The sequence below is a fragment of the Rhinopithecus roxellana genome, chromosome 1 (assembly GCF_007565055.1).
Source record: "Rhinopithecus roxellana isolate Shanxi Qingling chromosome 1, ASM756505v1, whole genome shotgun sequence".
NCBI classification, from domain to species: Eukaryota; Metazoa; Chordata; class Mammalia; order Primates; family Cercopithecidae; genus Rhinopithecus; species Rhinopithecus roxellana.
Window position 1 is genome coordinate 196,307,606 of NC_044549.1, and position 22,089 is coordinate 196,329,694.

The window sequence follows — 22,089 nt, forward strand, 5'->3', positions numbered from 1 at the left end:
AATTGCTTGAGCTTAGGAGACAGAGCTGCAGTGAGTTATGATCACGCCACTGCACTCCAGCCTGTTCTCAATTAAAAAATACATATATATACACATCAGGCACAGTGGCTCACGTCTGTAACCCCAGCATTTTGGGAGGCTGAGGCAGGCATATCACTTGAGCTCAGGAGGTTGACACCAGCCTGACCAACATGGTAAAATCCCATCGCTACAAAAAATACAAGTATCAGCTGGGTGTGGTGGCCCACGCCTGTAGTCCAACTACTTGGGGAGCTGTGGTGGGAAGATCGCTTGAGCCCAGGAGGTTTGAGCTCAGGGGATGACAGTGGGAGATGGGGTTAACATTGACAGAAATGAGTGAGCTAGGAAGGGGCGCTGTGGAAGACAATAGATATGGTTGTAGACAAGGTGAGATTAGGTAAGGGGCATAACTCAAAGATGCGATGGCAAAATTTTAGTCAGTCCTAACACTTCAGAATTATATTCAGGATAGGAAAAGACCTACACCAATGTTGTAAGAAGCTGAGAATACTACTGCAAAGACCTGTTCTTAGGTTCCTCTGAGGGGATCAACTGGACACTGGCCTCCATTGTAGACTCACTTATTACTGCTGAATTTAGGGGGAAATTTTTCTAACTTTTGTCTTGCTAAACACAAATTCTTTCTTTTGCTTCATTCAGTGACTAAGGGGGAAGTAGGCAAGGAAACTAGATTGTATGAGCAGTGTTAGTTCTTCCATGAACTCGTTATCAGGTAAATCATTCACTGATAAAAGTAGCAAACCAGTCAGGGTGCATGTCCCAGCTGCCTCTCCAAATTCCCCCTATTCTATTCAGTTTTCAAATGGGACCAAGTGTATAAATAATATTTGGCAGTTCTACTCTGACTCGAGAACTTTAAAATACTTTATGTTCATTCAGTGTTGTTCTGGTCTGGTAGTTATGATGTGATAAACTATAGATGTATATGGGGATACAGCCTAAATTTCAAGTCCCTGAAACCGAGCAGCTGTTCCTCATCTGTGAGGCAAGAGACATGGCCTACATGACCAATACTCCTTCCATTCCAAAAATCTGTCTGTGTGATTCAGAAGTCGAGTGTATTTAGGGGGCTTTTAAGTGTGGAGTGAAATTCCAACTCTTACCATCAGATGTCACTGTTGTTCATTAACTAGAAATACGTACCTTCTGGGACAGTAGGATCCTGAATATAGAAGCCCCAAACTACTATCTCCTTAAAGTAGAACATTGTTTCCTCAGGGAAAATTTCTCCAACCCCAACCCTGGGTTAGGCTCACCCAGCTGGATGTTCCTGTTGCATCCTCTACCTAATAATTATCATCCTTTATTGTGCTGGGACTCAGAAATGAATACCCCAAAATATGATGCTTTGACATGCTGGACCAAATGAAGACGCAGCCTCAAGGTCTCTCTGACCTCCTATCCCCTCCTACCAACCCCCTCCCCATCATGAAGCTGTTCTATGAAGTTTCCTTATCTGCTTAAAGTCTAGACCTGCCAAAGCGGGGAGAAATTACTCCTGGTCCTTTCCATTTTTCTTTTTTTTTGAGATGGAGTCTCGCTCTGTTGCCCAAACTGGAGTGCAGTGATGTGATCTCCTAGGTTCCAGTAATTCTCCCACCTCAGCCTCCTGAGTAGCTGGGACTACAGGTGTGTGCCACTAGGCACAGCTAATTTTTGTATTTTTTTTAGTAGAGAGGAGATTTCACCATGTTGGCCAGGCTGGTCTCAAACTCCTGACCTCAAGTGATCCGCCTGCCTCGGCCTCCCGAAGGGTTGGGATTACAGGTGTGAGCCACTGCGCCGGCATGGAGTTTTCATTAGTTTACTTCATATTGCAGGAAGAGAGAGACAAATCTGTCAACACATCTGGACAGACTTAAACTATTACCTGTTCTGTAGGCCAACAGACTTTGTCTTAGGCCATCATATGTTCTCTAAGTCCACTGAATCCCCCTAAAAATAATTCATTATCCCTCAAATTGCCACATTTCCCCCATCTCCCCTTCCCCATGAAGGATATATACATCTGTACACTATTGGGTTACTGAGTAATCATTCTGCCATTCCCCCATGATACACACGTTAAAATAATTGCATGTTTTTTCTCCTAGTAATCTGCCTTTTGTCAATTGATTTTTCAGTAAACCTTCAGAGGGTGAAGGTAAAGTTTTCCCTGGACCCCTACAATTGTCATCACTTAGTTAATGCCAGCCTTCCCCGCTAGACTATAAATTCTGAAGGCAAGGCTCATGTGTCTCCTGTGCTGCTGCATTCCCATAGTTAACACAGTAATAATGAAAACAGCAACCATCTATTGAGCTTACTAATGCACTGGGTGCTATGCTAAGTAAGCCCTTTACAATCAGTACTGTATTTAATCCCAACAACCCTAGGCCACTGATACTGTCCCCATTTTATAAACAAGAAAACCATGGCTGCTTGGTTAGGAGTGGCAGAACCATGAACCCAGCTCTCATTCAATAAAAAATAGTATCACATCCATCTACCTGAACCACCTAATGTACCATCTACCATTCTTTTCAGCAAGGAATCCCACAAATTTCTCATGAACACTCATTAACATCTTAACCCTTCACTTGTTCTTCTCCCCCTATCCTCTGCCATTTGTCTAGATCAATGACTCTCAAATTAGTTTTTTAAACAAAACCAAGAGTACTCATCAATTAGAATGAAAATTTTCTGAAAATGTAGTAAAAACTGACCCAGAAAGGTCAATACCAAGACCTGTTGGAGTTACTGGACTTGATAAAGGAATAATTTGTGCAGCCAAGCAAAAAATCAAATCACTTTTGTAAGAAAAATTTCACATGAGTTTAGGCTTCACTATAGCAACACTTTAATATTCCAAAGAAAAATATGAACTGAGAATTGTATTATCTAGCCAAATTGTTTTTACTGTGTAAAGGCTACAGATAAACATATTTGACATGGCAAAAATTTAGGGAAATTGTTCCATGAGTCTTTTTTTTTTTTTTTTTTGAGACGGAGTCTTGCTCTGTCACCCAGGCTGGAGTGCAGTGGCCAGATCTCAGCTCACTGCAAGCTCCGCCTCCCGGGCTCACGCCATTCTCCTGCCTCAGCCTCCTGAGTAGCTGGGACTACAGGCGCCGCCACCTCACCTGGCTAGTTTTTTGTATTTTTAGTAGAGACAGGGTTTCACCGTGTTAGCCAGGATGGTCTCGATCTCCTGACCTCGTGATCCGCCCGTCTCGGCCTCCCAAAGTGCTGGGATTACAGGCTTAAGCCACCGCACCCGGCCTGTTCCATGAGTCTTTCTTAAGGAAACTGTTAAATCATTAATTTCAGCTGACCAAGAGATTACTGGGAATGTTTGAGTTTCAAATATATTTAAACTGTGGAACTAAGAAATGTGAGGATGACAACAGAATGTAAATATTATATGTCCTCACAATGTAGAAATGATACAACAAAAATTGAGAGAAAAGGGAAAGAAAGTGGAAGTTCAGTGATACAATGATAGTTGGGCACTAGAGCATATCAGCTAAAGCTACGCTGACAAGTCAAAAAGAAGTATAATCACATTTAACAGTACAAGAGTAGGTCAGGCGTGGTAGTTTATGCCTGTAATCCCAGCACTTTGGGAGGCTGAGGCAGATAGATCTCTTGAAGCCAGGAGTTCGAGATCATCCTGGCCAACATGGTGAAATCTCGCCTTTACTAAAAATACAAAAATTAGCCTGGCCATGGTGGTGCATGCCTGTAATCCCAGCTACTCAGGAGGTTGAAGCATCAGAATCGCTTGAAGCTAGGAGGTGGAGGCTGCCGTGAGCTCAGATCACGCCACTGTACTCTAGCCTGAGCAACAGAGCAAGACTCCGTCTCAAAACAAACAAACAAACAAACAAACAAACAAACAAACAAACAAACAGTGTAAGAGTAAAATCCAATAATATTATTGACCAGAACTGGTTAATAGAGAAGGAGGAAAGAAATATGCTAGGCTTAAATATTTCTCAAAAGGAATTATTGGTGACTAAAAATAAATCGAAGAGTGTTATAATTATATGGATAATCAGCTGGGGGTGGTGGCTCACGCCTGTAATCTAGCACTTTGGGAGGCCAAGGCAGGTGGATAACCTGAGGTCAGGAGTTCAAGATCAGCCTGGCCAACACGGTGAAACCTCGTCTCTACTAAAAATACAAAAATTAGCCAGGCGTGTTGGCACATGCCTGTAATCACAGCTACTCGGGAGGCTGAGGCAGGAGAATCACTTGAACCCGAGGGGTGGAAGTTGCAGTAAGCCAAGATCGTGCCACTACACTCCAGCCTAGGTGCCAGAGAATAATCCTTTCTCAAAAAATAAAAAATAAAAAAAATAAAAAATTTATATGGATAATCAACAGAACAAAAATTACTCACAAAAGGAAAGAAAGTAAAACACACCATAGAGTAAAATATTTTTAAAATCGTCGAAACAGAAAGCAGAACATGATTAGAGAACAACAACAAAAAAGGCAATTTCCTGAAACTTGTTCTCAAATTGTTCCTCTACAGAAAGCTCTTCCTCATGAAATAAACACAACACATTTGACATGGGTCACTTACTTTAATAACAATACATATACCATGTTATCACCATGGAATGTAAATTTAGATTAGACAAGAGAATTTCACAAGTGTAATAGCCTTCTGTAGTACATAAAAGTTTGGGTATACTGTCTGGCCAAACCAGCTTGCTCATAGGTCATTAATCAAATCCATTACAGGTAATTTGTTCAGTTCAATGTTTACAATTCTTATGGAAAAAATAAGCAACACACACATTTAAAAAGTGTTCATTTACCTTTGCATGAGTGCTTAAAATATGTATTTCTATTTCAAGATGACATTTAAAAATTATTATATCAGCAGCAAAAATATAATTTGCAATTACAAAAAACGAAACTAGAATCCTTAAGTTATTCTCATGTTTACAATTGTGATTCTTTAATAAATACTACTATTTTGCAGCTCTATTGTAAGCTTTCTGGACTTGGTTTAAACACATGCACATATATTGTCAGCTGTGGGAAGCTTTACAAACTATATTCCATGCACTTTTTGGACAGAGTTCTAACAGAGCCAGACAGTCCATAAAATAGGTAGAAAAAAGTTGAATTAACTGGGGCAAATAGAACTCTTATACAACATCCAAAATACGAGATTCTGCAGCAAACTGGGAGTACCTCCAGGACTGGCCTGTTATCTTCTTTAGAACTAAGTTCATCTTAAAAATTTAAGAAGGTGGACATTTCAACACCATCAAGTACATTTAGGTGACAGGTTTAAGTTAACTTGACTTCCTTGAATGACCTAGCTAGTAAACTAGTCACTAGTAATTCGGTCACCAGGCAAATCAAGCCTGTAAGAAAGGAAGCCAATATTCAAAATGCCATGTTACCATCTAAATCCATACAAATTAGTTTATTTTCAACAATAATAGGTAACTTCAATAATGAGACATCTAACTAAAGCAAGCTCCTCCAATAAGACTAAGACAGCATCTCTTCTTCTAAGGCTTAGGTTTTGCCCAGAATTCCCGATACATGGAATAGCCCATACCTAAAGAAAAAGAATGCTAGTTAAGTATTTCAATATTTTCTTAAATATTGAAAAATAAAAACCAGCTCATAAAATAGCTGAAAGTAGTACCATTGCTAGCATGGAATATTTACAAGGGGAACAAGACCCTAGGAAGCTTATACTCTTGCCTTCTTAAACATCTTAAATTTCTAAAACTCTTTTTACATACAGTAGTTTCCCAAGTAGCAAAGGGCTGGTATGGCTACTTCACATATTACAATATTTCTTTTAAAGAACAATCAATATTTATCTGGTAACTTTGAAAGGAATCACTCTTGCTACATAATACCAGATAAAGTCAATGAATTATAAAGCCAACAGAAGCATGTAATACCTACACTAAGAATCTCTCCTTTAAAAACACAATAAAATAGCAATTGTATGTCCCTCCCAGATAACAGATGTTACTACCAACCCCATTTACATGTCTAGGCTCTTCAATGAAATTATAAACTCAGTGATTGACAGGATTTTTTTCATTTCTTTAAAATCTTAGCAGGATATATCACAGAAAAACTATGTCACTACTTGAATTATCTTCATTAATTCATTTTCTACATGAAAATAAGTGATATTCTCAAACTGCTAAAAGGTCAGCTAAAAATATTTACCCATTTTGATCGTCAAGAAATATTTCAATGAGAAACGAAAATTTGAAAATTTCCTGTAGGAACCTACCGACAGTCATTGCTCCTACAACAAAGCCTTGGGCTGCCACACGCATGTGGATCAGATGAAGGGACATTTTAGTATTTCCCCTGCTCTTCAGTTTGTATAATCCATATGCAACAATTGCTGCAAAACCTGCTATTCCTGTAAAACAAAGTAACAAGTATGTCAGACGCATGAAGAGAAGGGACCAAGATGACTTTACCATCAATGAATGTACATTTTATTATTTATATGAGGATTCTTTATCAGATCACTAATTAGCTAACATACAAATTGAGTTTTTCATGTTTTCCCCTGTCAAAACAAAAAATCTTGAAGCAAACAATAGCAGATCCAAAAAGTCAGGATTATCTTTAAAAATGTGGGTTTGTGGGGCCAGTAGACAAACTCCTTTAAAAGAGTGCTAGAGAATTAACAGGAACCTAGATTATGATCATCAGAACAAAAGTGTGCCAAAGGTCTTGACTTAGAGAATGAATTTATTACATTTCCTCTCTGTCCTATTTCCCTCCCTCAAGGTAATCAGTTAATATACCAGAGACAATCCTACACATTACTACCACTGAGAAACACTGCCTGAATATTTCAAACTTTGGAATACTGTACTGGGAAGAATGTAAGTAAATAAAGGAAAAGAATAGAGTAATACTAGTTTCAGTTAAAAGGATTATGATCCTAGAGTTCTATACAGAGCCAAACTCTCATTCATTTTGAGGGTAAAAGCATTCAGGACATGACTTTGCATGTTTTCTTTTTAAGATTTATTATTTTATTTTTTAAGAGATGGGGTCTTGCTCTGTTGCCCAGGCTGGAGTGCAGTCGCACAATCATAGCTCACTGCAGCCTTGAACTCCTGGGCTCAAGTGATCCTCTTGGCTCAGCCTCCCTAATAACTGGAACTACAGGAGGGCTCTCTTTCCCCAGCTGCCACCCAGGTGCTGATACAAAAACCTAGAGGAAAATATCCAGTCAAATAAAAACAGTGAGTCAAAATGGACAGTTCAAGAAATAAAGACATAATGGTTAAGATATAATAGTGAGCAATAAAGACAGGAAAAATCTGTACTGGTTCCTTGAAAATGACTGGTATAATACAGAAAAATTAAGAATCTGAAATTAGGCTATGATTATTACAACAAAATGTGTGCTAAAGGTCTTAAGTTAGGGAATAAATTTACATTCATTTTAATACTGGAAATAGATGAAAAAAACACATCCTAGTTTGACAATGTAAAGAAAACCACCAGCAAGCACTATAAGAACAGCCTCAGAACTTCCAAATCATAAGAAGAAAAAAAAATTAGGGCTGGGAGCGGTAGCTCACACCCATCATCCCAGCACTTTGGGAGGCTGAGACAGGTGGATTACCTGAGGTCAGGAATTTGAGAACAGCTTGGCCAACAGCCTGGCCATCTCTACTAAAAAGACAAAAAATTAGCCAGGCATGGTGGCATGTGCCTGTAATCCCAGCTACCCGGGAGGCTGAGGCAGAAAGAATGCTTAAACCTGGGAGGTGGAGGTTGCAGTGAGCTGAGATCACGCCACTGCAGTCCAGCCTGGGCAATAGAGCGAGACTCCATCTCAAAAAATATATATATACAGGCCGGGCACGGTGGCTCAAGCCTGTAATCCTAGCACTTTGGGAGGCCGAGACGGGCGGATCACGAGGTCAGGAGATCGAGACCATCCTGGCTAACCCGGTGAAACCCCGTCTCTACTAAAAAATACAAAAAAAAAAAAAAAAAAAAAATATATATATATATATATATACACACACATATAAATAAATACATTTTTAAATAGTCATAAAGCTTTAAAATAATCTAATATAGCAGTAACATAAATGAAGCAAAAATTGTTAGGAACACAAGATCAGCTCTATTAGAAGATAACAAAATGGGAAAATACGTCTCTTTCAGAAAACAGAATAAGAAGCCCCAAACTAAAGCTACAGAATTGAATGGCACCATTAAATAACCTTACTTAAATTCTTAAAAATAAATAAAATTTAATATTTTAATTATAACAGAGATCCCACATTCTTTCAAATGTCTATGAAGCTTTGACAAAACCAATCGTTTATTAGGCCACAAAGAAAATTCCAACTTCCAAAAAGGCCTTCTTCCTGGACGACTACCATAAAGCCAAAACTCAGCAATCAAGACATAAAACAGCCAGCCACACACACACACCCGCCCTCTACCCACTGAGAAGCTGAGCACCAATAACTAGATTTGGAGGTTAAAGTAAAAACTGAGAGATTAGGAAAACTATCAAACATTATTTGAAAAATAAAAACAGTACTGGTTCTTAGAACAAATAAAATTGTAAAACCTCTAGGAAGTCTGATCAAAGAGAAAATAAATATACAACATTAGGAATGAGAAAGTGGATATAATCACAAGTGGTAAAGAGATTTTTAAAAATAAGAGATGATTGCTCTTTGCCAATTAAATTTGAAAATCTAGGTGAAATGAATGATTTCTGAGAAAAATACAAATTCCTAAATTTGATTCAAGAAGTTGTAGAAAACCTTTCTATACCAATAACCATAGAAAGAATTAAATGGGCAATCCATGCTTTAGCCCCAAAAGATAAAGACCCAAATAGTTTTATTAACAAGGTCTAATAAAAATTATAAGGGCATTCTCAATTCATGTTATTTAAAGTATTCCAGGGCATTAAAAACATCCCAATACATTTTTTTCCAATATATTTCCCAAGAAAACAAATCCCTGATACCAAAACAAAACTAAGATAACACGAGAGGCTGGGTGCAGTGGCTCACACCTATAATCCAAGCAATTTGGGAGGTTGAGGCAGGTGGATCACTTGAAAACAGGCGTTCAAGACTAGTCTGGCCAAAATGGTGAAACCCCATCTCTACTAAAAACACAAAACAGGGTCTCACTGTGTTGCCCAGGCTGTCTTGAACTCCTAGGCTCAAGTGATCCTCCTGCCTCAGCCCCCTAAAGCACTGGGATTACAGGAATGAGCCAAAGCACTCAGCCTCATTTTTTATTAAAAAATGAAAAAGATATAAGAAAAAAAGTTCCCTTTAAAGATAAGATAAGTCAGGGATACATGTGAATACTGCTGTTGTTGCCTGGAGATCCTAAACAATTTTAAATCACATTAAAAAAACTATAGGCATAATTTAGGAAGAAACACTACTAGTTTGCAGATCATCTAACTGTGTGTATAGGAAATCCAAGAGAATCAAATGAAACACAACTAGAGGCCAGGTGCAGTGGCTCATGCCTGTAATCCCAGTACTTTGGGAGGCCGAGGCAGGTGGATCATTTGAGGTCAGGAATTCCAGACCAACCTGGCCAACATGGCAAAACCCTATCTCTACTAAAACTACAAAAATTAGCCAGGCGTGGTGGCAGGCACCTGTAATACCAGCTACTCGGGAGGCTGAGGCACAAGAATTGTTTGAACCTGGGAGGCAGAGGTTGCAGTAAGCTGAGATTGTGCCACTGCACTCCACCCTGGGCGACAGAGCAAGACTCCGTCTCAAAAGAACAAAAAGAAACACAACTAGAACCAATAAGAAAAAAGATTACTTTGATGAATACATTAAAAAGCATATCTAGAGAAATTAAATTTCTAGACCTACAGAAAACAATAAAATTATATTTAAGGACACAAAAAGTTTGCATGAAAATCGGTAGATGCACCACATTCTAAGATTTCCATTCTCCCCAAATTTATAAATTCAATCTAACCCAAATGTAAAAATGAGACATTTTCCCCCATTTTGGGCTGGGCAGGCCAATTTCTTTTTCTTTTCTCTCTTTTTTTAGACACGGGGTCTTCCTATGTTTCCCAGAATAGAGTTTAGTGGGTATTCGCAGGCATGACCATTATACACTACCGCCCTGAACCCCTGGGCTCAAGTGACCCTCCTGCCTTGACTTCCTGAGTAGCTGCAATTAACAAGCTAATTTCAAAGTAAACAGGCAAGCTCTATTTGAGAAGGTAGAATAGTGAAAGTGTACTGGCTTATGAGGTATCTAAACATACCATTAAGTTTCTGGCAGACAGATCAAAGCAACAAAATAAGTACAGTAGTTCAGTAACAAACCTGTTTCGTGTATGACATAGTTCACATTTCAAATAAGTGGGAAAAGAATGCAAAATAGATACCCAAATTACTGTGTTAGAAAATTAAGGTATCCATACGGAAAAAGTATAAAGTTAGATTTTGCTTCATGTTATACCTATAAATAAATTCCAGATAGATTAGTATCTCAATGATAAATCAACAACATAAGGAAATACAGAAACCTAAGTAGTCCCAGGATCATGAAGGCCTTGCAACATATAAGAAAACATAATACCTAAAATACATAATTATAATTTAATTAGAAAAAGACAACCTAGTCGAAACAGAAACAAAAGCAAAAACAAAAAAGAAAAAAACAAAAAAGCTAATTCACAGGAGAGAAGCCTGAATGAATGACCAACACATATGAAAAGATGCTCAAAGAATGATAATATCTAGTGCTATTGAGAGTATGGGAAAACCAACCCATCAGAGCCTATTGGCGTAAATCATTGTTTTGGTACAATTAAACATACAAGGGGCCGGGCGCGGTGCCTCAAGCCTGTAATCCCAGCACTTTGGGAGCCGAGACGGGCGGATCACGAGGTCAGGAGATCGAGACCATCCTGGCTAACACGGCGAAACCCCGTCTCTACTAAAAATACAAAAACTAGCTGGGCGAGGTGGCGGGCGCCTGTAGTCCCAGCTACTCGGGAGGCTGAGGCAGGAGTATGGCCTAAACCCGGGAGGCGGAGCTTGCAGTGAGCTGAGATCCGGCCACTGCACTCCAGTCCGGGCGACAGAGCGAGACTCCGTCTCAAAAAAAAAAAAAAAAAAAAAAAAAAATACAAGGATATTTAATTTTTACACACACACTCTTCCAACGGTTTGTAAAAGCAACATAATGGGAACAACTCCTATGTCGTCAATAGAGCAGTGGTTAAATCAGTGTAGGATTTATGTACTCCTAAGAAGGGATATGTATAAATGACAACCCATTAAAGAGCAGAAAATTTTATATTTGTATCTTATCCTTTTGAAATACCTTTCTGCATATTTCATAATGTACCAAATGTATAAGAACAAAAGTACTTATAAATGACTTAAAAATAGGCAAACACACAACACACTGGCAGGACGTACGTGTTCAAATTATTTTTTACTGAGGGAATGTACAACCAAAAAATTTTAGAGATCTCTGTTACAAAACATTGTATATCTACAAAATTAATGATTCAATTATTAAAAATATAAATGTTCCTATACGCATTGTTATAAAAAGATAATGAAAACAAGGCTAAAGAAAAATATTTCATCTAAAAATAATTATAAATAATAATTTATGGTAGTATATAGAGAAGAAAACACTGACAGACTGTGCAAACTGCTGTTGTGTTTCAGAGTCAGGATCATAGGGTATGGTACCTTTCTGTTTTATGTACTTTTGCAACTAACATTAATTATATGCTCAGAAGAAAAACTCCTTCGAGAGACTTCAAAGTCCTTTAAATTCTTGGAGAGCCATCTAAAAAGATGCTCAGTAGTTTGTTAATAATGAAAAATTAGAAACCACATAAATTTCTACCAAGAGGATTATAACGTTATATATAATAGTAATTTATATCATATAAATTAAGTTATTAAAAGTGGAGTTCTGGCCAGGCATGGTGGCTCACGCCTGTAATCCCAGCACTTTGGGGGCTGAGGTGGGCAGATCACGAGGTCAGGAGATCGAGACCATCCTGGCTAACACAGTGAAACCCAGTCTCTACTGAAAAATAGAAAAAATTAGCCGGGCGTGGTGGCAGGCACCTGTAGTTCCAGCTACTCAGGAGGCTGAGGCAGGAGAATGGCGTGAGCTCGGGAGGCGGAGCTTGCAGTGAGCCAAGATTGTGCCACTGCACTCCAGCCTGGGCGACAGAGGGAGACTCCGTTTCAAAAAAAAAAGTGGAGTTTTTAGGCCAGGCACTGTGGCTCACGCCTGTAATCCCAGCACTTTGGGAGACCGAGGCAGGTGGATCACCTGAAATCAGGAGTTTGAGACCAGCCTGGCCAACAGGATGAAACCCCCGTCTCTACTAAAAATACTAAAAAATTAGCTGGTGTGGTGGCGGGCACCTGTAATTCTAGCTACCTGGGAGGCCGAGGCAGGATAATCACTTGAACTCAAGAGGTGGAGGTTGCAGTGAGCCAACATCGCGCCATTGCACTCCAGCCTGGGCAACAAGAGCAAAACTCCTTCTCAGAAAAAAAAAAAAAAGTCGAGTTTCAAATAACATAGGTAAAAACATGAGATAAAAATTATAATACTTATATGCATCTTAGTATGATCCTGAATTTGCAAAGATAAAGAAAAAACAACTGGAAAAAATATGTACATCAAAATGGTAACAATAGTTACATCTAAATGGTGGCATTAAAGGTAATTTTTAAATTCTTTGTACAATTAAAAATTTTAAAACTTTTTCTTGATATTAGTTTATATATTATAAATTTCACCTTTCATCTGTTTTAAGTGCACATTAAATGAATTTTAATATGCCTGCAAGTCTAACCTCTGGGGTATAGGAGACTGAATAGCTAATTTCAGTCATGACTGACACCTCAATAAAACCTGGTTACCAAGGCTTGGTGGGCTTCCCTGGATGGCAAGACTTAGCATGTATTGCCACATATCATATCATCAGTACTGAAGAATTAAATGCACCCCCTCACCCTCTGGGACTCCCTGCGAAGGAGACACCTAGAATTTTGTGTCTGGTTTATCTTAGACTTCATTCTATATGTCTTTGTTGACTTTAACCTATATCCCATTGCTGTAATAAACTATAACTATGACCATAGCAAGCATTTTTGAGTCTTAAGAGTCTTGGCCCAATAATCATCTAACCTGAGGGTGGTCTTGGGGTTCACCAAAACAACATTATACACTGAAATAAGACTCAATAAAATAAGAAGTCTCAGCTGGAGTGGTGGCTCACACCTATAATCCTAGCACTAGGCTGAGGGTGCGCAGATTGCTTGAGCCCAAGAGTTTAAGACCAGCCTAGGCAACATGGTGAAACCCTGTGCCTATACAAAAATACAAAAATTAGCTGGGTGTGGTGGTGCACACCTGTGGTCCCAGCTACTTAGGAGGTTGAGGTGAAAGGATCAAGAACCTGAGAGGTCGAGGGGTGGGGGCAGTGCGCTATGATCGAGCCACTGCACTTCAGTCTAGGCGAAAGAGACCCTGTCTCCAAAAAGAAAAAAAGAGTCTGAAAACATACAGAAGAATCATTGTGATGAGATTTATATTATGCCAATCTCAGCATATTTCAACAACATAAGAAAAAAATGGAAAATACATTCTTTCAGGATATGCTCAATGAACAAGTTTATCACAGCTCTACCGTATTCAAGATCACTAAAATGTCAGTCAAACTTACCAACGGGTACGAATGGTGCCTCCTTAGCTTTTCGAATAAGTTTGGATCCCTGATCTTCCTCATATGAAGGAAGGGAAACGCCTGTGTCTGTTGACATAGTGACTGCTTGAAGAATCACCCTGAGAGAGAATTTCTATGAGGTTCTGTAATTAAAAGCATCTGAACATTATTAAATATCTGGATGTATTTAAAATATTCCTAACTTCCATGAGAATCTTAGCATGTTATCCATAATCCTAAAGTTAAAAAGTATTTTTAGAAATTAACTGTATTTTTAATGTATAGTCACCCTCAGGGAGAATTGTATACATTTATTCCCCCTATTGTTTTGCCGTTTCTCCGGTACAACCCACTCATTTTTAGCACAATGTTATTAAAAATAGTGAAAAATTTTAAATTGATGTTACTTTTATCAATTAAAATAGTAGCTACTAATTTTCTGGCTATCTTCATCCTTAATCAACTATTTAACTTGACAATTTTAAGTTACTCAAACCAAACTGAGAACTCCTATTGAACCTTCAATATCACGTTGGAAATCCTACTTAGCACTTTTCGGTGTAGTTAAGTGCAGTCTTTATTGCTCTCAACTGCTGGTTTATTTATTCCAATGTGCTTCCTTGCTTCAGTTTTCACTTCAGATTAGTCTCTAATCTATTACAGTAATCTCTTATCCATGATGGTTGCCTCTGGGGGAAAGAGTAGTTATTCTGAACAGCCAAAGTTTCTACCTAGCTCATTATTTACTCATTTTAAGAACAAAGCTTTTATTTCAAATAATATTGGTAGAAATGTCTCCTTCATAGCCTTTTAGACTTTTTTATGACCTATGATTAGTTTTTTTCTTTTTTGGGACCGACTCTTGCTCTGTTGCCCAGGCTGGAGTGCACTGGCACGATCTCGGCTCACTGCAACCTCCACTTGGCACACACCACCATGCCTAATTTTTTTTGTATTTTTTAGTAGAGACAGGGTTTCACTCCTGACCTCAAGTGATCCACCCACCTCGGCCTCCCAAACTGCTGGAATTACAGGTGTGAGCCACTGTGCCAGCCGATGATTAGCTTTTTTTTTTTTTTTTTTGAGATGGAGTTTTGTTCTTGTTGCCCAGGCTGGAGTGCAATGGTGCAGTCTTGGCTCACTGCAACTTCTGCCTCCCAGGTTCAAGTGATTCTCCTGCTTCAGCCTCCCAAATAACTGGAGATTAGAAGTGCCTGCCACCATGCCTGGCTAACTTTTTTTTATTTTTAGTAGAGATGGGGTTTTACCATCTTGGCCAGGCTGGTCTCGAACTCCTGACCTCAGGTGATCCACCTGCCTCCCAGTGCTGGGATTACAGGCGTGAGCTACCAAGCCTGGCCCTATGATTAGTATTTTTAACATCACTGCAGCACAAAACTGAATTACCCTCAGGGTCTTCTCAATATCTTCTAAGCTTCAGATCTGCCTTCCTTTACATACCTTACATCCCCCAGGCTTCCCTTTAAAACTCTACCCTCTTTTTATAATTCCTTTAAATGGTATCCCAAAGGCAAGAACTAGCCTGATAGCATATGAGTAAGGGGATAGGGGTTTAAAAAAAAAAGAAAGATTCATTTTCATTATCACAGGGATCAAAGGCTCCTTTCCTCCTTTTCAGTCATCTCAGTGAATAGCCTTTTATCACAATGAGGCATTAACAAATTCAATTTCATTTTAGCCACAATAACAAAATATACTTTCTTCACTGAACTATTTTGAATTGCAGTAAACTTTACCCACGGATAAAATAAGGGGCTGAAGCACAGTTTAAGTCTCTAATTAGTGCCAATTACAATAAACTTAAGTCTGTGCCCACTCTATATCACCCATATAAAATCTTACTTTCACTTCTGGGTTTTTCATATGCATTATGCTCCCTTTGATAAAAATACCTCTCACTCAACACCTTGCTACTCAAGGGGAGTCAGTGGCAGTTAAGGTCCTCAACGAAAATGCAACTCCAGAGGTAGGGGGTGGTGTGCTTAGTCTAGAAAGTGAATTCATCCCTATAAGCCTCACCTTCATTGAGATGACTCAATCGTGTCATCTGACATAGAAGAAAATAAAAGAAAATTTAGATTGGACTTAGACCTTCTTTTTGTACTCCATTACTTGTTAATTGAATAAACTCCTAACTACTGAGCTTTATTATATATAAGGTTCAATAAGCACAAGGTTCAAGATACTCACTATATATCTGAAGAATACAATATAAACGCTAAAGTAATTAATGGTTCAAAAATCAGTTTTTTTAAAAAAAAAAAAAAAAAGAAATCATGTAACCGCCCAACAGGTTCACCTTGCTCGCTGGCTAGACAGAGCTGATTTATCAAGACAGGGGAATTACAAGAGAAAGAGCAATTCACCCAAAGTCAGCTGTGTGGGAGACCAGGGTTTTAATTAGTCAAATCAGCCTCTTGGAGCATTCAGGGATCAGTTTTTGAGGATAATTTGGTGGGTAGGGGAAGGCCAGTGAATAGAGTGCTGATTGGTTGGGGTGGACATGAACTGGGAAGTTGAAGCTGTCCTCTTGTGCTGAGTCAGTTCCGATGTAGGGGACGTAAGATCAGATGAGCCAGTTTATTGATCTGGGTGATGCCAGTTGATCAAGTGCAGGGTCTGCAAAATATCTCATGCACTGATCTTAGGATCATTTTAGGGAGGGTCAGAATCTTGTAACCTCCAGCTGCATGACTCCTAAAATATAATTTCTAAGCTGTGGCTAATTCACTAGTCCTCCAAAGGCCGTCTAGTCCCCAGGCAAGAAGGGGGTTTGTTTTGGGAAAGGGCTGTTACCACCTTTGCTTTATTTTTCTATTTTTATTTTATGAGACAGCGTCTAGTTCTGTCACCCAAAGCTGGGGCACAATCTCAATCTTGGCTCACCGCAACCTCTGCCTCCCAGGTTTGAGCGATTTGTGTCTTAGCCTAAAGCTGGGATAACAGGCGTGCACCACCATGCCTGGGTAATTTTTTTGTATTTTTAGTAGAGATGGGGTTTTGCCATGTTGGCCAGGCTGGTCTCAAACTCCTGGCCCTAAGTGATTTGCCCGCCACAGCCTCCCAAAGTGCTAGGATTATAGACGTGAGCCATCATGCCTGGCTCTGTCTTTTTTTGGCTAGGTCCTATCTCTTTCACTGTCTCAGTTATAATTTTGCAATGGTGGTTTCAATCACAGTGTGATTAATTGTCAATAGCCTAACACAGACAATGTCTGAATTTAGAGAGAGTGATGTGTTTTAGCTAAAGGAGGTTTGGCACCTTTCACAGAGAAACACTTGAGACTGGCTTTGAAGAAACTGCATAAATGGACTGGATGGAGAGATTAAACACTGTAGACTAGCCTAGCCAACATGGTGAAACCCCATCTCTACTAAAAATACAAAAGTTAGCTGGGCATGGTGGTGGGCGTGGTGGAGTGCCCGCCTGAAATCCCAGCTACTTGGGAGGCTGAGGCAGGAGAATCGCTTAAACCCAGGACGCGGAGGTTACAGTGAACCAAGATTGCGCCACTGCACTCCAGCCTGGACAACAGAGTGAGACTCCATCTCAAATTTTAAAAAATAAAAATAACAATAAAAAAAAATCATGACCTTCTCAAAGGGGAAGTTTATCACAAATCCTTTCATTTCCCTTCCCAACCCCCACATTCTAACCACATTAATTTGTTTTTTTTTTTTTTTTTTGAGAAGGAGTCTCTCTGGCTCAGTCACCTAGGCTGGAGTGCAGTGGTGCAATCTCGGCTCACTGCAAGCTCCGCCTCCCGGGTTCATGCCATTCTCCCACCTCAGCCTCCCGAGTAGCTGGGACTACAGGTGTCCGCCATGGCACCTGGCTAATTTTTTGTATTTTTAGTAGAGACAGGGTTTCACCATTCACAGGATGGTCTCGATCTCCTGACCTTGTGATCCGCCCGCCTCGGCCTCCGAAAGTGCTGGGATTACAGGTGTTAGCTACTGTGCTCAGCCCAAATTAAATATTTTTAAGAAGCTCTCTATACCTCCAAGCCTTTGTACAAGCTGATTCCTCTACTTGTGAGAGTTTCCCTCCCTTTCCATCCCCTTCAGATACTCTTTCCTAGCTAACTCCTCCCATTTTTTTTTTCAGGTTTGGTTTTTCTGTTTTTATACTGAGTCAGAAAATTATTTTAATAGTTACAAAACTTTTTTTTTTTTTTAACAGAATCAGTATAAGATAGCAGTTGATTTCTCCATAATTATCAGAATTATTTATACTTGAGGTCTTGGCTAAGTGGGTCTGAAATCAACAAAAGGTCTTGGACTATTGGCTCAGAAATAATCCTAGGAAGCCCGCCCTGTTGACACCTGTCATGCTTAGCTCTTACGAGATGATCTGGTCCTTAAAAAAAAAAAAAAGTATCTCTCTTTATTCATTCTTTGGAGGCTTGAAGTGAATTCAGTAGCATTCATTAAACTCCTTCCAGCTCCTGTCATTTACCATTCTGACTGCATCCATTTCAACTTAGTCTGCTCTCTTCTGAGTTGCTTTAGCAATATTAAATCGTCCAATTTCTTTTCTCTCTCTTCTTGGAGGTTTTTTACTACTGCTGAGGTCTGGGCTATACAGTTTTTCAATGACTCTGTCCCTGCTGGCATGAGCTGCCATCAAAGACTCAAAGTTGTTTACAGGTTTGGCTGGCATCCATTTTCCCTGCAAAGGAAGCTGTTGGAACCGTAGTGTTTAATTCATGTACTAGTCTGTCATCAATTGTCCACATCACCTTGAGTAATTCCTGGAACTAGGCAAACTCCTCACAGTTCACACCACCGCTGGGTGCCACCATATTGGACTCAGGTTCACACCTTAATTGACCTCCTCTCAGAAATTAATGTCTCTTTAAGTTTTTAAGTGCTTTGGTTATGCAGTCCCATAGGATCTTGTACTTTCCTTATAACCCTTAAAACCATCAGTTTGTCTGTTTTTTTGCTAGAATCCTTAAGTCAGGGGCCAATATCTGCTCTACTTGTATCCAACTCCACTGCCTGCTGCAATACCCTATATATAATAGGTACACTACAAATGTTTCTTGCATACATTTAAAAGTCACATTTCTCAACCACTGAAAGCATTCTTAGGTTACTCAGGAATATTGAGTGGAAAAAAAATAACAATCATACAGATTTGTAGAGTTTAATCAGTAAGAAAAATGCCAAACTGTATGTACTTAAGTGCTTATTTCTTTTATGTTTCTTATATTGTACCTATGAAAAGAGAAATAACCTGAGGTCTTAGTTCCTTGCAACACAGGGGACAAAACTATTATATACCACAATACACTTTTAAAAACTAAAAACTTCTGCAGATATAAAAGCATGTTTTCCCCTTTTTTGCCTGAATCATTTCTAAACTAAAAAATCATTTGGCAATTGTCTTTAAAAGCAAGAAAGTTGGTAGCCAGGCGTCATGGTGCACACCTGTAGTCCCACCTCCTCAGGAGGATGTGGCAGGAGGGCTGCCTGAGCCTGGAAGGTGGAGGCTGTGGTGAGTCATGATCCAGCCACTGCACTCCAGCCCAGGAAACAAGCAAGACCCTTGCTGAGGGACCCAACAAACAAACAAAAACAGGACATAAATGGTTTTTAAAAAACAGCAAGAAAGTTGGTAGTTTTTCTTATAATTATCTCACATCTGGTTGACTCTAATTCTCCAACAGGTCAATGGAGCAAAAGGTTTTTTTTTTCTCCTTTCAGGAGGGAGGGGGTTAGTTGTCTCTTTCCTGTATATAAATCAAGAACAGAAGAAAATCTATTTCTCCGTTCTTCATCTATGATACAGACTCTGAAGTTTGTATGGATATGGCATTTGACCTGGCTTTTAGAAAATAGCCCCTGAGGTAAGAATCAGGGTGTGGGGAACAAAACGGCCATTACTTGCTTGAAACGAGACGATAATCTGTCTGTGATTCCAGATTACCTTATGTGTACATTTCAGAATAAAATTAAGGATGAATATTTAAAAATCCAACACATATCACTTGTTATTCTGTAGTCCAAGTATTATAGTTCCCATATAGTACATATCTAAAATATTCTATGAATACAAAATTTTGATAACTGTCTTTCTAATTACCAAGTGTAAGTTTCCAAAGTATTCATGGTTTATAGCCACCTGAATTGAAAACTGGTTAAGCATCAGGAACAATAATTTCGAATCATATAATTTGAGAGTAACAAATCAGATGAATAATCCAGGCCAACAGCCTTATTTTACAGGTGGGGAAAAGGTTGTGAGAGGGTTATACCAATTGCTCAGTACAAGGAATACATGTCTGGTGGGGCAGGATTAGAATCCAGCTCTTCTGATATAGAGTCCTGGGTTCTTTTGATTGACAATATATTGCCAAAACATCAATCTTATGCTGCTGATGTAAATTAGATTAAATTTGCAGATAAGAAATCTGATTAGAAAATGTAAGAATCCATTACTCAACAGAAGCCCACGTTGTTCTCTTTGAATGATATATATATAAAAAGTCATGCCTCAGTTAAATGGAATCTTCTTCAGTGACTTAACTCATCTAACAATTTCAATTATGATTTGAAAAGACTTTTTTCACTACACCACTGCCAGACTTTCCTTCATTATCCACCCACAGTAATTGTCGCAGATCTCTGTCAGAAAGTTGAATAGACGCTAAAAAAGGCACCAGTAACCAGATATTCAAAGTCAGTTTGGAGAGCACAAATTATTCTGTACGCTTAGTAAGACACGACTGAAGACCTTTCCACAGGGAACCTAAAAGTGGCATTAAGGGAAGATGAGCCGTCCAGCATCAGCGGACGTAACAGGCTGAATGAAGGATCTTTCTTCACAGTTATTTTATCACGGGAATTACTATCTAAAGCAATGCTGGCTTCAAACTTTGATTTTGCATCAGTCGCCCATCAGCCTGTTTAAAATGGCTGCCAAGGCCCCAGCATGGAGATCCGGATTCAGGTGGTCTGCGGCAGAGCTCGAGGAATTTTTACTTTAAGAAGCCCCTTCAAGTGACTCTGGTGCACAAAGAGAACCCCTAGTATACAGGATTCCAAATATGTGTGTCATGCTGGAGCTTCATGAACAGGTTGTCACCGCTTCAACCTGCTAGAACTTCCCATCCAAACCTGTCTTACTCGAAAGTGCTTTTGTACTTCCGGAAGCAGAGATGCCTGTCGTGGGGAATACTCCGAAGAGGGAAATAGCGGCTTCCCACTCCGGGAATTTAAGACAAAGGCGAATATCACTGCTGCATCATGTCGGCAGCTGCCAATTCTGCCCTCACGCTGTGCTTTGTAATCTCTAACCCGCCGACTCAGCAGGAGAAAAATTTAATTCGGTCACAGAAGCAACACACCGGGCCCTAGGCCTGGTCACTTTCCCAGGGTGGAGGAAACACCAGGTCGGGGAGAAAAGCAAGATCGGGACTGGAAGGTCCTCTGCCAGTACGCCCTCCCCTCAACCTCCCGACCTTCCTCGCCGCCTCTTCCTGTGACCTTGTCGGGACTCCGTGACCAGAGCGCTCGCCCTCCTATCCCGCCTCGCCCGCCGCTCAGCCTGCTCTTCAAAATGTTCCAAGCTCTGGGGACGCTCCCGCTCCTCGCTCCCCGCCGTCGGGCCCAGCCAACACTCTCCTACTCCCGCCTCTCATTACCACCCCAGCAGCGAGTCTTCCCCGCTCGGCAACAACTCACTCCACAAGCTTCTGCTCTATCTCCTCGCTGGCTCCGTCTCCCCTCACCCTAAGGACCCCAGGCCTCGGCTCCCGACCCCTCTCCTCCTCCCATGCTCTAGGCCGGGCCTGAGCCCCGGCAACTCCACCTCTCCTCCCTCATTCCAGACACTGACCCCAGCCCCCAGCCCCCAGCCCCCAACCCCCACCCCCAAAGTCCTTTCGGCCTGGCCAAGCGCTGCCCCACTTCTTCCCGCCCCGCGGCCCGTGACCCTGGCTCACAGTCCCCGGCTCGTTTCGCTTACCTAGAGCGAGAAAAACCTCTCACACGCCAACCGTCTTCCGATCCCTGCAGTCTTAACCTGTCCGGCCGGCTTCTCACCACCCACAACCGTCCCAGCCAATCAGAGGCCAGCGGCCGCAAAACGACGCGTGCGTGTGCGCGGCGGGTGGGGCAGTCCAGAGCGGGTCCCGGATTGGCTGGGGCGGTGCCGGCCCACTACCCCGGCTCTAGCGTACTGGCTGAAACAGACGTGAGAGCTTGGCGCCCAGGATTCGCGTCCGGGCACTTGAGGGGTTTTGGCTCCTGGCCCGGGGACTGCTCGGATTTCTCCTGCG

General features: G+C 40.4%; 1 protein-coding gene and 1 pseudogene across 2 annotated transcripts; both read right to left on the reverse strand.

Moving 5' to 3' along the window:
* Window positions 1-4,593: 4,593 nt before the first annotated feature.
* HIGD1A (HIG1 hypoxia inducible domain family member 1A) lies at window positions 4,594-21,863 on the reverse strand. Of its 2 annotated transcripts, none has more exons than XM_010374330.2 (4): window positions 21,777-21,863; window positions 13,781-13,899; window positions 6,308-6,442; window positions 4,594-5,608 (listed from the first exon to the last, which is right to left on the reverse strand). In XM_010374330.2, exons 2-4 carry the CDS (start codon window positions 13,875-13,877, stop codon window positions 5,559-5,561), a joined length of 282 nt encoding a protein of 93 aa, XP_010372632.1. In that variant the 5' UTR covers window positions 13,878-13,899; window positions 21,777-21,863; the 3' UTR covers window positions 4,594-5,558. The 2 variants fall into 2 exon arrangements, with proteins under 2 accessions (XP_010372632.1, XP_010372633.1); XM_010374331.2 differs by having other exon boundaries at window positions 13,781-13,923; window positions 21,777-21,836.
* On the reverse strand, window positions 17,981-18,716 carry LOC104670953 (annotated as a pseudogene).
* Window positions 21,864-22,089: the final 226 nt, after the last annotated feature.

Bases quoted from the DNA above. Each gene is read 5' to 3' on its own strand.
- HIGD1A (XM_010374330.2), bottom strand. From the start codon at position 13,877: ATGTCAACAGACACAGGCGTTTCCCTTCCTTCATATGAGGAAGATCAG. The intron at 6,443-13,780 runs GTAAGTTTGACT...TTTGTTTTACAG, and splicing joins GGCACCATTCGTACCCGTTG to GAATAGCAGGTTTTGCAGCA. The intron at 5,609-6,307 runs GTAGGTTCCTAC...CTTTTTCTTTAG, and splicing joins TGTAGGAGCAATGACTGTCG to GTATGGGCTATTCCATGTAT.